Source organism: Talpa europaea, assembly GCF_964194135.1.
Source record: "Talpa europaea genome assembly, chromosome: 5".
NCBI lineage: Eukaryota > Metazoa > Chordata > Mammalia > Eulipotyphla > Talpidae > Talpa > Talpa europaea.
The window spans coordinates 68,272,617-68,286,301 of NC_140071.1; the positions used below are offsets into that span (position 1 = coordinate 68,272,617).

Genomic DNA, 13,685 nt, shown 5'->3' on the forward strand with positions numbered 1-13,685 from the left:
CCTCAGCCTCTGCGTGCCGGTTCGATCCCGGCCCGTGGGTGAAGGTCCTACATGGTGTGGCAGACCTCTCCTGTCTTGCCCGCTGCTCCCCTCAGCAGTGTATTTCATCAGTCTGTCTGTTCTGTTACCTGCTCTGTCTCTGGTGAATCCTCTCACCCTCTCGTGCATCTGGCCTGTACCCTGGTTCTTGTATAAATAAAATCAATCTTTAAAGAATTTTTTTTGTTTAATTTCCAAGTATTTGGAAAAACTGTCCTGTGAATTTTGATGTTGATTTCTAATTTTAGTTTGTTATTATCAGAAAACATACCTTATAGATGTCATTGCTTTTACTTTCATTAAAGTTTGTTTTATGATGTAGGTTTATGATGTGGTTTAGGTTGGGCAATTTTCCTTGTGTATTGGAAGAGATATTCTACTTTTGTTGAATGGAATTTTATTATAAATTTCAGTTTGACTCAGTTGGTTGATAGCGTTATTTAGTTATTTTATTATCTTGCTCTTTTTCTCTTATATTACTATTTATTAATGAGACTGGAGTGTTGAGATCTCTAAATCTCTCCTTTCTATTTTATATTGTTTCCTTTATTTTGAGGTATCTATGGTTGAAGCATGGACATTTAAGATAATTATGTTTTCTTGATGAAATGACACTTTTGTTATTATGTGATTTTCCTCTTTATCCTTGGTAATTTCCCCTACTCTTAAATTCTACCTTTTCTGCTCTTACTATAAGTATTCCAGCTTTTTTATGATTTATATTTGCATTATTTATTTATTTTTTTATGATACCAACATCATTATTGTTAGTGAATTTCTTTAGACTGTACATAATTGCCTAATTTTAAAATTCTTTCTCACACTCTTGTCTTTTGAATGGTGTCCTTAGCTAATATACAATTAATTATCGATATTTTGAATTAGACGTTATTTTGCTATTTTTCTGTTTCCTCTGACTTTTATTACTTTCCCCCTTTTTTGACTTTTTGAGTTTTTTGAATTCTTTTTATAAACCGTCACATTTTTTCTTTTGAATTTTTAATTAAATAGCCTTTTTTTTAGTATTTACTCTAGGAATTAACAAAATATGTAACTGTTCACAATTTAGAATAAATGTTGTACTACTTCAAGTTGAACTGAGAATCTATCACTATATCCTTCTTTGCTGTATTATTATTATGTTTACATCTACATCAGTTGAAAACGTTATGAGAAAATTTTATAATTTTCCTTTCAACTATTAAGTGAATTTTAAAGAATTCAAAAGAAGAAAAGTCTTTTATTTGCTCTATTATTTACCATTTTTGTTGTTCTTCCTTTATTACTAATATTCCAAGCTTCCTTCTGTCTGAAGAACCTTTTGCAACCTCAGAATAATAAATCCTGCATGCCAGATTGTATTCTTTGAGGAATAACTTTTGATAACATACCTGAGGGAAAACTTGACCCAAAAGTGCTATTTAGGTATTCAGTAACATTTTTTTTTATTCTTTAAAATTTTTTACAAAAAAACATACTTTATGGATATCTACACAATAAGATGCACAGGTGTTAAATGTATGGTTCAAGGAAATCAAACATTTCCATATCCACCCAGAGTTCCTTTTTTTTTTTTTAAAGATTTATTTATTTATCTATACAAGAATCAGGGTACAGGCCAGATGTGCAGGAGGGTAAGAGGATTCAAAGGAGACAGAGCAGGGAACAGAACAGGCAGACTGACGAAATACCCTGCTGAGGAGAGCAAAGGGCATGACAGGAGAGTCTGCCATGCCATGTGGGACTGTAGCTGGCTGGCCAGGATCCAACCGGCCCTGCAGAGGCTGCGGACAGCGTCACAGCGCAGTGCTCAACTGCCTGCGCCATCAGAGGAGGCCCCCTGAGTTCCTTTTTTCTCTTTACAGTCAATTTTCCCCAATTTCTGCAGCAGCCAATGCTTTTTTGATTTAGTGCATTATAGATTAATTGTTCATTTCTAAAATTTTAAATAAATGAAACCATTATGCATGCATATAAATTGTATCTGGTCTTAGCTTTGAAAATGTTTCAGAAACCCTCTGTTGTTGCATATATCTATAGTAAATTTATTTTTATTGCTGCATAGTAATTGTTTAAATATATCAAAATTTGTTTATCAGTCCTCCTTTTGTCATTGGATTGTTTCTACTTTTTGAATGATATAAGTAGAACAACCTCACGTATTTTTTTTTTTTAAGATTTAATTATTTATTTATACAAGCACTGGGTACAGTCAGAAGTGGGGGAGGGTGAGAGAATTCACCAGAGCCAGAGCTGGGAACAGAACAGGTAGACGGAAGAAACACACTGCTGAGGGGAGCAGCGGGCAGCAGGAGAGGTCTGCGCGCCATGTGGGACTCTTGCCAGTGGCCAGGAATCAAACCCCCGCTAGAGAGGCTGCATGCAGCTTTGCAGCCCAGTGCTCATCAGCTGCTCCACCAGGGAAGGGCTACCGTCACATATTTCTGATAAATCTTTTTGTGGATGTATGTTTTCACTTCTTTCAGTTTAATTACCTAGGAATATAATAGGGATATAATTCTGAGTCATAAGTTAGGTATATGTTTAAATTTGTAAAAACAAAACAAAACAAACTGCGAACTGTGTTCCAAAAGGCTTAGCAACTTGCATCTACACTAACAATGTAAAGGGACTCCACTTGACTACATCCTTGCAATCATATGTTACTGTTAAATCTTTTTTCATTTTAGTTATTTAATGGGTGTCAAATGACAACTTATTGTGCCTTATAGTTGTATGTCACTGATGGCTAATGATGGTAAATATCTTTTGATGTGCTTCTTGTCAATTTTTCCATCTTTTGTTGTTGTTGTTGTTGCTTTTGCCCAATTTCCTGAAATTGGGTTGTTTATCATCATGTTACTGTGAATTCTCTATATGTTCTTCATGCAAATTATTTTTCAGATATATGTTATAAGAAATATTCTCCCAGGTTGTAATTTGCCTTTTCATCTTTTAAATGATACCTTTGGAGAAGACATGTTTTTAATTGTGATGAATTCTAGTTGTTCCTTCTTTCTTTTATAGTTATTGCTTTCTGTGTCCTAAGAAATCTTTCTTTACTCTCTTGATCATGGGGATACTCTCTTATGATTTGTTCCAGGAGCTTTATAGCTTTCAATTTTTTTCAGATTGAAAGCTGTTGTTTTTTTAAAGCCAATGTTATCCTCTTTGTTGACTTATCAGAGGGTTGTGTTTGTCGTATAGTGTTTCAGAAGGTAAAGTACTTCAAATGGCTATGCAGAACAATTTAAAATTCATGTTTAAGATGGATTTTTACCTCAAGATGTTTAATTAATTTTTACAAATCATTCTGTTTGTCCTAATTATATTTCAATCTGTGTAATAGGGGATACAAACTTTAACATTAATGGAAAGTCAAGTCATGAATAAAATGTATCGCTTCAGGATTTTTCTCTTCTCTCTATGCCTCCTTTCCTTCTTTCAATTCTTCCTTATTTCATTTCTTTTTTCAGCCTTTAAAAAATCTATGTAAGTTTTAACATATAGCTTAATACCTGAGATTTTTAGATGATAATTTTGCCTAAGTCGTAATTAGTTCTTCAGATCAGATAATGAATGCTCTTTTATAATGACATGTTTGTATCATGGCTTTTGTGTATCCTAGTCATGTTATAATTGATGTTTGTTGATTTATTATAGTAGAGAAAAAAACATGGGGAAAATCTGGATACCTGCAGTGTCACAGATAGCAGTAACTCATGACCATTTTATATAGAAAATGAACTCTTAGTAATATGGTTTCAGTAGAAAAATAATTCTCTGTCATCAAGTGAGAATTGGAAAGTTTGCATTGTAAAATGGAATTCTCTCTTGTACTGATAACACATTTTTGAAATGACAATAATATAACCTAAGTCTTATGGGGAGAGGAAAGTACATGCTGTTCTAGTTACAAAGATTTCTGATAGATGTTTGGTTTAATATAGATTTTAAAATCCCATTGTGTAGCATTTCTTAAATCTGTTTTATAGCTTCTTCTGGTTACAAGTTTTTAGTGTGCTGTTGATTGAATGGTCTAAATGAAATATCTCTCTGGATCTATTTCCCTCTTCCTCAGATGTATCTTATAGGAAATGAACTCTTACATGGACTAAAAATGTCTATTATTTTCCTTTGCCATAGGATAAGAAGTGGATTCTCAAACATGAAGATGTCATATTGGGAGAATTACTGGGCAAGGTATGTAATCAACTGATTTAACTAATCAAATGTCTTTTTTATAAGATTTATTTATTTATGCGTACAAGAACTGGGGTGTAAGCGAGAGGTGAGGTGGGTGAGAGGATTCACCAGAGACGGAGCGGGGAACAGAACAGGATGAGTAACTGAAATACACTGCTGAAGAGAGCAGCGGGCGAGTCAGGAGAGATCTGCTATACCATGTGGGTAGCTCCCTGGCCGGGGATTGAACTCAGGCTGCAGTGACTGCGGACAGCTCCATAGGTAACGTTAAGACTATGAACACTGGGGTCTCCCAGGTAGTACAGCGGTTGAGCGCTGGGTTGCGGAGCTGCCCGTCGCCTCTGCAGCACCGGTTCAATCTCCGGGCACAGGGAGAGGTTCCCACATGGTGTGCAGACCTCTCCTGCCTCCCACTGCTCCCCTCAGCAGTGTACTTCGGTCCTTCTGCCTTCTCTGCTCCCTGCTCTGGCTCTAGTGAATTCTCTCACCCTCCTGCGCTTCTGACTGTATCCAGTGCTTATATAAATAAATAAATCTTTAAAAAAATAATAAAAAAAGAAAGTTGTTTTAAAAAAAAAAAGACTATGAACACTGCAGATGTCCTCATTTTCTTCCTTTTTATATATTGCAGTGTATAGTAAGGCATATTCTCACATTAACCTGGAAGAGTACAATACCACATCTGTTATAAATATGTGATGCTCACTGAAATAAATGTATGAAAATCTTTAATAGCTTTAAGGGTGTTTCTTGACTTTTAAAAATAGTATATGTAGACTTTCCTCTGGGAGAATTAAAAGCTATAATGATTTTATTACTATGTAGTAAATCCAAAACTAGTGAGTTGCCATTTGAAAAGAAACTGAGGTAATACAAGTTTAAATAAGCATCTAATAGTATTATTCCATTTGTTTCTAGTTAAAACTCAATAGTTCAGAAAAAGAGAAATGCTGTTCTTTTGGCATTTCAGGATATTATAAAGCATCACAGAATAGGATAAAATTGGACACATTATTTTATTCTAAATTTTTTGTACAATGGATTTGTTCCACTATATTGATTTTATAACTAGCACTGTGGTCAGAGAGGGCAGCTATATATAATTAAAGTTCCTTTCTACCCACCTAGTTTGAAAAGTCAAGAATCATCCTTAACACTTCAAAAATTGTCATATATTATTATTCCAATGCATACACCTTATGAAGGTATATTATGTCTAACAATAATGCACAGATACTTGAAATTTTATTAAAGGAACTATTGCAAATGTATTAATGGTTTATTGCAATTATACTCCAATTGAATAAATATTGACTTCATTGTCAATGGCTTTATCCATATGAAATTTTGAATAGAGTTTAAGTTCATAATGCTTTGTGAAAAGTAGTTTATAATAGAGATATTTAGGGAAAATTTTCAGTCATATACTTTTGGGTCATCAGGCTAGTTAAGCATTAACATTTTTTTTTAAAGATTTATCTATGCATACAAGAGCTGGGGTACAGGCCAGAGATGTGGGGGGTGAGAGGATTCACCAGAGACAGAGTGGGGAACAGAACAGGCAGACTGACAAAATACACTGCTGAGAGGAGCAGCGGGTGAGACAGGAGAGGCCTGCTGCACCATGTGGGTTGCTCCCCTGCTGGCCAGGGATCCAACGTGTGCTGCAGAGGCTGCAAATTGCTTCATAGTGCGGTGCTTAACCCCTTGTGCCACCAGGGAGGCCCAAGGCTTAGCATTTTAATAAAAATTTAAACGATTATATATCAATTTTTGTTTCAATTGTAAACTCAATGTCAATAATTTTTTTTCATTTTGTAGCTCTATTGTTTGTAGAGAAAGCAATTCTCTATTGAACTCTACTAAGAAATTCCCTGTTGAAATTCATGAGTCTTATCTAAATATCTTTTCCAAATTGAAGTATAAGATTGCTATTGAAAGCAATTTCTTTTGATTGTTAATACATATTTAGTAAGCAAATTCTAAAGAATCTCAAGTTAAAACAGTAGTTGATGTACTTATTTCCTGTGTGATGTGCTCATCATTCTAAATGAAGTCATCCTTTTTATTTTTTTATTTCTCTTTTTTAAATTTTTGAAAATTTTTTTACATCATTGATCATTTTTGTACGTAATTGTTTCTCTCCTCAGAGGTAGCCTCCATAGTTCTCCCACCACCATATGAAGTATGACCCATCACCATTTTCCCTATGTTCTTCCCTCCCCTTTTTTAACCTCCTTTCTTCCTCCTCCCTTGCTGTATGTATCAGATTCACAGTTAACTTGCTGGTTTTGTCTTTATTTTTTTAATGCTATTTTAAACTAGTTACTCAGTAGCAGTGATTGAATCAAAAATAATTAGAAAGAAATTAAATACATTTCCATAAAAATACAATTGAATAATAAGTTGTAAAATTAAATCACCTCCTGAAATAAAATGTGTTGAAGGACAGATATTGCAGCAGTAAGGTAAAAATATTTTCAACTAAAGAAAATTTTTTTTATTATTTTCATGTTTAATGTGCAAAATACAGCATATCAAGAGGAATTTTAGTCTTTAACTCCTTAGTAAGGCTATTTCAATGAATAATTTTCACAGTCAAAAGGCAGTGACATTATTTAATTATTTTTAACAAAAGACTGCAACTTTAAAGACACTATATATCTTAATTTCAGCTAATATTTTTGAGTAGAAAATGACTTGCCATTCTGAATATCTATTTGTAGTGTATTGCTTGAGAATACATGTGGAAATGAAAATTTGCCATGGTTCCTAAACTTATGGACTTTGAATTTTGTAGACTATGAGGTTAGATATGAATCTAACTTTTTTTTATTTAGTAGTTTGTTCTTGGTGTTCAATAAATATTTTATTCAGTGCTCAAGTATTTGTGAACAAAGCACATAAACTTGCTCTCATATGACTTATAGTCTGTCTACCTGGGGAAAATTAAACAGTAAGCATCATAAGAAAGTGAATTTTATAATGGTAGAGGGAGCTAAGCCCTGTGAAAAATATAAGGAGTTTGGGAGTACTATTTGCCAGAGTGGCAAAGTCTAATTAAAATGTTTTTTCAAATGAAATAATAGAGACAGGATTTAACCATGTGGATATCTGAGGAAGAGGTTTCTAGGCCAGGGAGCAATGAGGCAAATGAAATTTGTAGCAAAGGAGACAGTTTGGCTACAAGTGAGAAAGTAATGGAGGAGCATGATAAGAAAGGAAGTCAGTGTGGTGGATTGTGTAGGCCCTTGGAGGTAATCTTCATTTCTTGACCTTCATTATATATGGAAAAGTCTGGTGAATGATTTTGAATGGACCCTGGCATGATTGATCTCACTTTTTAAAAATATCTATCTGTTGTGTTGAGAATGTAAATTATCTGGAGAATTGTAATATGGCTATTAGGCAGAATGAAGGGCCCACAAGAGGTTTTTGTTCCTCAATTTTAAGGGAAACCAGTCAACATTATAGAGGAGATGCATCATTGGCGATGTCAAAGTTTAAGGTATGATCATAGAAAGTAGTATGAAGTGTAGATCATTGAAAGAGAGATGTTTAAGAAACAGTTGAAAGTATTGAGATAATCTGTAAGTGTTTATTGAAATTGCTAAGAATTAAGGCTGGAATAAAATTAGTGATCCTAAAATCAAATTTTTAATCATAGGGAGTAATAATTTCCAATTCATTAGCTGATGGCCACAATAAGGGATCAGTGTGTACATAATTAAATGGTAAAATTTTAAAACTGGGTGTTTTTTGGAAAGCGATAAGGAAAATGCTTTGAAAACAATGACAATGCTGTTGTAGGGTGTTTTATTTCATCTCCAGAGCAGTGGGAGAATGATTGGGTAGGGGATACTCGTTTAAATATGTTCTCAAGTTTCTACTATAACTAGAAGGTAAAGAGAGTAGCCAAAGAATAGATAGAACATGAAATATTGATGAAGATTACTATGAATTCCAGAAGGCACAGTGAAGTTTCAGATAGAAGGGAAAAAGGCAAAGAATGAGGCTTTCTAGCACTGTGTGGAAACTAATGTAGCAGTGTGCAAAAATGTAGTAGTGTGCAGAAACTAATGAGAATTATAGAGAGTGACGTAGGATTAAATTTGGACCAAGATCTTCATATGTGGACTGACATAAACATAGATATGAAACATAATGAGATTTAGCCTTTTGGATATAAGATCAATAGCAGAAACAGAACTGTGTCTGTTAAATGTTGTGATGGGCATCATAAGTTTCATCTGAACTCTTTGCATGGAAAAGAGGTATTCTGGGAAGCATAAACTCTTTTCTCAGTATTGGAGGTGACAAACATTGATAGAGTTGAAGTCCTCTGAGTATTGGGTTTTGTTTTAAACATTAATCATTTTTAAACAATATTTGCTTCCCCCCCTCAGTTGTAGTCCCCATATTATTTCCTTCACCAGTGCACCCATGCACCATCACCACAATCCTCTGTGCTTCTTCCTCCCTCCCTCTGATCTCTCTCCCTACTTCTCCCCTGCAGGATGTCTCAAATTGATAACTGTTTTTGTTTTGTTGTGTTTTATATTGTTATTTTTTACATTGATGTCTTATTTGGTTTACCTATATTCCTGCTGTAAGTGAAACCATCCGGTATTTTTCTTTCTCCTTCTGACTTATTTCACTAAGCATAATTCCTTCTAGCTCCTCCATGTTGCTGTGAATGGCATGAGTTTATCTTTTTTGATTGCTGAGTAATATTCCATTGTGTATATATACCACATCTTCTTGATCCAGTCATCTATTTTTGGGCATTTGGGTTGTTTCCAGGTTTTATCTATTGTAAATAGTGCTGCAATAAACATAGGAGTACAGATTTATGATGAATCTGTTCTTTTGAATCAATGTTCTTGTGTCCTTTGGGTAGATCCCTAGGAGTGGAATTGCTGGGTCATATGGTAGATCCATCCTTAGTAGACTGAGGAACCTTCAGACAGCTTTCCATAGTGGCAAATCAAAGCCACATTGAGATACCACCTGACACCGGTAAGCATGGCATATATCAAAAAAACAAGCAACAACAGATGTTGGCAAGGCTGTGGTGAAAAAGGAATTCTCTTACATTGCTGGTAGGAGAATAATGGATTTTTGAATGAATGTTAAAACATTTCAAATGATAGTATGCAATAAATTCTGTTATATAGGGCACAAACCATTAGAAAGATATAAAGGAACAATAGTGATAACTATTCAAGAATGGGAAATGTTATTTTGGGAAGATTGAGAAAATCACCATGACAGATGGGGCATAAGAAATGGACTTTAGGGCCTCCCCGGTGGCGCAGCGGTTGAGCGCTGGGTTGCAAAGCTGCCCGTGGCCTCTGTGGCGCCGGTTCGATCCCCGGCTGCTCCCCGGCCACCGGAGGAGGGCCCCGGATGGCGCGCAGACCTCTCCTGCTGCCCGCTGCTCCCCCCAGCAGTGTACTTCGGTCCTTCTGCCTGCTCTGCTCCCCACTCTGGCTCTGGTGGATTCTCTCACCCTCCCGCGCTTCTGACTGTACTCAGTGCATGTATAAACAAAACAAACAAACAAACCAGCAAACAAATAAATAAAGCATGCCTCTATTAAAAAAAAAAAAAAGAAATGGACTTTAAATGAGTTACCACTTTCCCTAATTTGCGGTTGCGGGATTTTTCCTCAGGGGGAAAATGAAGGGAAGACATAGCATTTATTTTGGGATCTCTAAGTATTTTGATTTTAGAACAGGTGTAATAGTTGGGCGCCATAATAAGAAGCTGGACAGACTAAGAAATTGATGGTAATTTAAGGATAGATATTGAATAAAACAGTAGTTTAATCAGAGTTATCTCAGAAATATTAATGTAACAGTGATGTGGTGGATAGATTGGCAGAGTGAGGGACTGAAGATGAGATGAACTTTGTTGTAAAAATTGAGATAATGAATCAGATAGTATTTTTGAGATGCAAGGGACAAGACAAAAGTATAGTGGAGGTAGAATCTTAATGCGTACAGACAGTATGATGATATTAATAACAGAAAAAGGTAAGTTAGCCAGCAAAAATTTTCTGATGACCAAAATGTTAAGATTTTAGATAAAAGTACTTAGGTGAAGGCCATGAGCAATTGTGTATACTATATCTTTTCTCAACTCTATCTCTGATGTAATAAATGATTGTATAATTATGTGTATCTGGGAATCTTGATATAAAAAGCAGGGAAAGATTTAAGCTCAACTTTTCTTTTTTCTAGTTTATGATGAATCTTAACTATCAAATTTGTTGACAATTCATAATATGTTTATTTTTCTTGAAAGTATCATTAATTATTATTTTTAAAAGATTTTTATTTTTTATTTATACAAGAGCTGGAGTACAGGCAAGAGTTGCAGGAGGTTGAGAGGATTCACCAGAGACAGCGGGGAGCAGAACAGGCAGACAGACCGAAAGCACTGCTGAGGGGAGCAGCGGGCGAGACCAGAGCGGTCCGCCCCGCCATGTGGGATTCTCCCTGGCTGGCCGGGAATCAAGCCAGCACTGCAGAGGCTGTGGACAGCTTCACAGCACTGTGCTCAACTGCTGCACCACTGGGGAGGCCCCATCAGTCATTATTTTTTCAGTCATTATTTTATATGAATATTTAAGTGCTGAATATTAGATTTAGAAGTGATGCTAGTCAATGTATAGTATATATATAAAACCCTAAAATCTCCACCCAAAAACTGTTAAAAATAATGAATACAATAATGTTACATTTTATAAAATCAGTATACAAAATCTGTTGCATTTCTATATGAAAACAATGGACTGGCAGATAAAGAAATGATAAACACAATATGTACAATGTACAATGAACTATATAAGACACTGATGAAAAAAATGAAAAAGACACAAAAATTGGAAATGTGATCTTTTTCAACAGCAATAGAAACAAAAAATAAACAAAAAATATTATAAACTACATCATGCTCATGGGTTGGAAGGACCAATATTCTCTAAATGGCCAGTTGATCTATAGCAATGTACATACTCAACATAATCCCATCTAAGATCCTAATGGCATTATTTACAGAAATGTAATAAAAAATCATCAATTTTATATCAAAGCACAAAAGGCCTTAAATAGACAAGCCAATCCTAACAAAAAGAATGAGAATGATGGTGGCATACTAGTACATGACCTTACGTTATACTAAAAGGCTACATTAGTCAAAGCAATATGGTATTAGAATGAAAACTGTCACACTATTCAGTGGCAGAGATAAATTACACACATGTAGGCAACTCATTTTTGGAAAGGAGGCAAGAACATACAACAGAAAAAGGAAAGTCTCTTCAATAAATTTTGCTGGAAAAACTAGATCACCACTTGCAAGTGAATGAAAGTGCCATTTTCTTACATCATATACTAAAATTAACTAAAAAATTGTTTAAAGATTAATATAAGACCTAAAACCATGAAATAAATACATAGGTGATATGCTCTTTTACTTCCTTATTGATGTTTATGTTCATTTCCAACAGCAATAGAAACAAAAATAAATAAAATAAATAACAGACTGCACCAAACTAAGTATCTTCTGCAGAGCTAAAGAAAGCATACAACTCAACTTAAAAATGGGCAGAGGATCTAAATAGGCATTTAACCATGGAAAATATACTTATCATTGACACATAAAATGATGTTCTGGCACTCCTGGCAGCAGTACCAAGGGCAATAGCCCTCAAGCAGAAGTCAGTGAGCCCAAGATAGGATTTGAAAGTGAGTGCTACACATTCATGCGATCCTCAGGGAACTCCTGGGCAGGTCTTGCAAAAAGCTGTACAATGATACGTGCCAGCAGACTTCAGTGACACCCAGAACCAGACCAAGAAGCAGCTCAAACCTGATAAGTCCTGACAAGCAGTGAAGGAGGCTTTCCCAAGGGGAGTGGATGTGACAGGATCTAGCAAAGGCAGCTGCAAGGCCTGGTTCCTATAGGTCATGAAGCAATAAGCCAACAGGACACTATTCAGATAGTCACTCAAATAGCAGTGGAATATTTTATCCCCTGGATATTAAAGACCAGTGCAGACTTCAACACTGTTGACACTGAGATTCAGGCTGCATTGAATGGGATGTGTGTGGAGAGAAGTACCTAAGAGTTTGTGGTCTGGAGTAAGAAACACTGGTGGTAGGGCTGTCAACTTAGCCAAAGGTCCTAGTGATGGGGAACAAAAGTTATTTGGAGACCTACTCCCTTGAAATGGGGAGACCTTTTTGAGGAGCTGGGGTGCTCCACCATGAATGGATCCCCAGTAAAGATAATATCAGAGCAAGCATTCTGATCTGCATTACACCTTCCCATCTCCTGGGACTGATACTTAAGTTATGAGGCACATTGACAGCACAAGACTACCAGGTCTCTCATCTCAAATCCCAGAAAGAAGAGATATCAATGGGCTTCCCCAGTGGTGCAAGGGGTTAAGTCTCAGCACTGTGAAGCAATCCTCAGCTACTGCAGCATGAGTTCCCTCCCTGACAGGGAGCTACCCACATGGTGCATCAGAACTTTCTTGTCTCGCCTGCTGTTCTCCTCAGCAGTGTATTTCAGTTAGTCTGCCTGTTCTGCTCCCCACTCTGTCTCTAGTGAATCCTCTTACCTCCCGGCACCTCTGGCCTACACTCCAGCTCTTGTATGCATAAGGAAATAAATGTTTAAAAAAAGAGAGCTATTGAGTGCCACAAACACAAGCGCCCTCCACCCCAATTCATCCATACCAGCATCTAGAGCCCTGCCAGCCCCTCCCCATTCCACTGGCTCAGCAACTGCAAAAGAGGCCTGAGTATATACAGAAGTCTTAGTATATACAGAATAAATAAATGAGCAAATAGGTAAATTCAGTCAATACCACAAAATCATCTGTGGGTTGGGTAAAATAATTTAATCCTTTAAGTTTCTGCTAAAGATATAAAGATATTAATAAAATACCAAGACCTCAAGTAGCAAAGTGGGCAGGCACAGAAATGTAACACATGGAAATATGATACCTAAAGAGAATATGATGCACTGGTGAGAACATATCTCCAGACAATAAAAACAAAAATGGAAAATTATGCCTCCTTATCAGATTTAGAGTTCAGAACTGCTATAAAAAAGAAAGTCAAAGAGATATAGGATAACTCTAAAAGCAAGACAGAATAATTCATGAGAACTCAGTGACAAGTCAAATCTATAAAAGATAACTCAAAAAGCTATTAAAAGAGACACCACAGAATTAAGATAAACCAATGATCTCAAGAATAAAATCAGTGAACAGAAGGTAGAACTTGAAGTTTTAAATAAATCCAAAGGTAAAGAGCTAAATAAATGAGGTAAAATTCTACAGAAATCTCTAGAGGTAGAATAATCAAATGGAGGATAGAATCAGTGATATTGAAGATAATAATGCAATAAGGTAGAAGAAA

At 35.7% G+C, this 13,685-nt stretch overlaps 1 protein-coding gene across 2 annotated transcripts in view; it reads left to right on the plus strand.

The window, feature by feature from the left end:
• Nucleotides 1–13,685, plus strand: part of FER (FER tyrosine kinase) — a gene marked incomplete at both ends in the record, with an annotated part of 433,549 nt that overhangs the window by 255,740 nt on the left and 164,124 nt on the right. For both annotated transcript variants that reach the window (XM_084234011.1, XM_084234012.1), the window contains one exon: nt 4,186–4,242. In XM_084234011.1, coding sequence (XP_084090137.1) covers nt 4,186–4,242 — 57 coding nt within the window. The remainder of the gene's footprint in view (nt 1–4,185; nt 4,243–13,685) is intronic.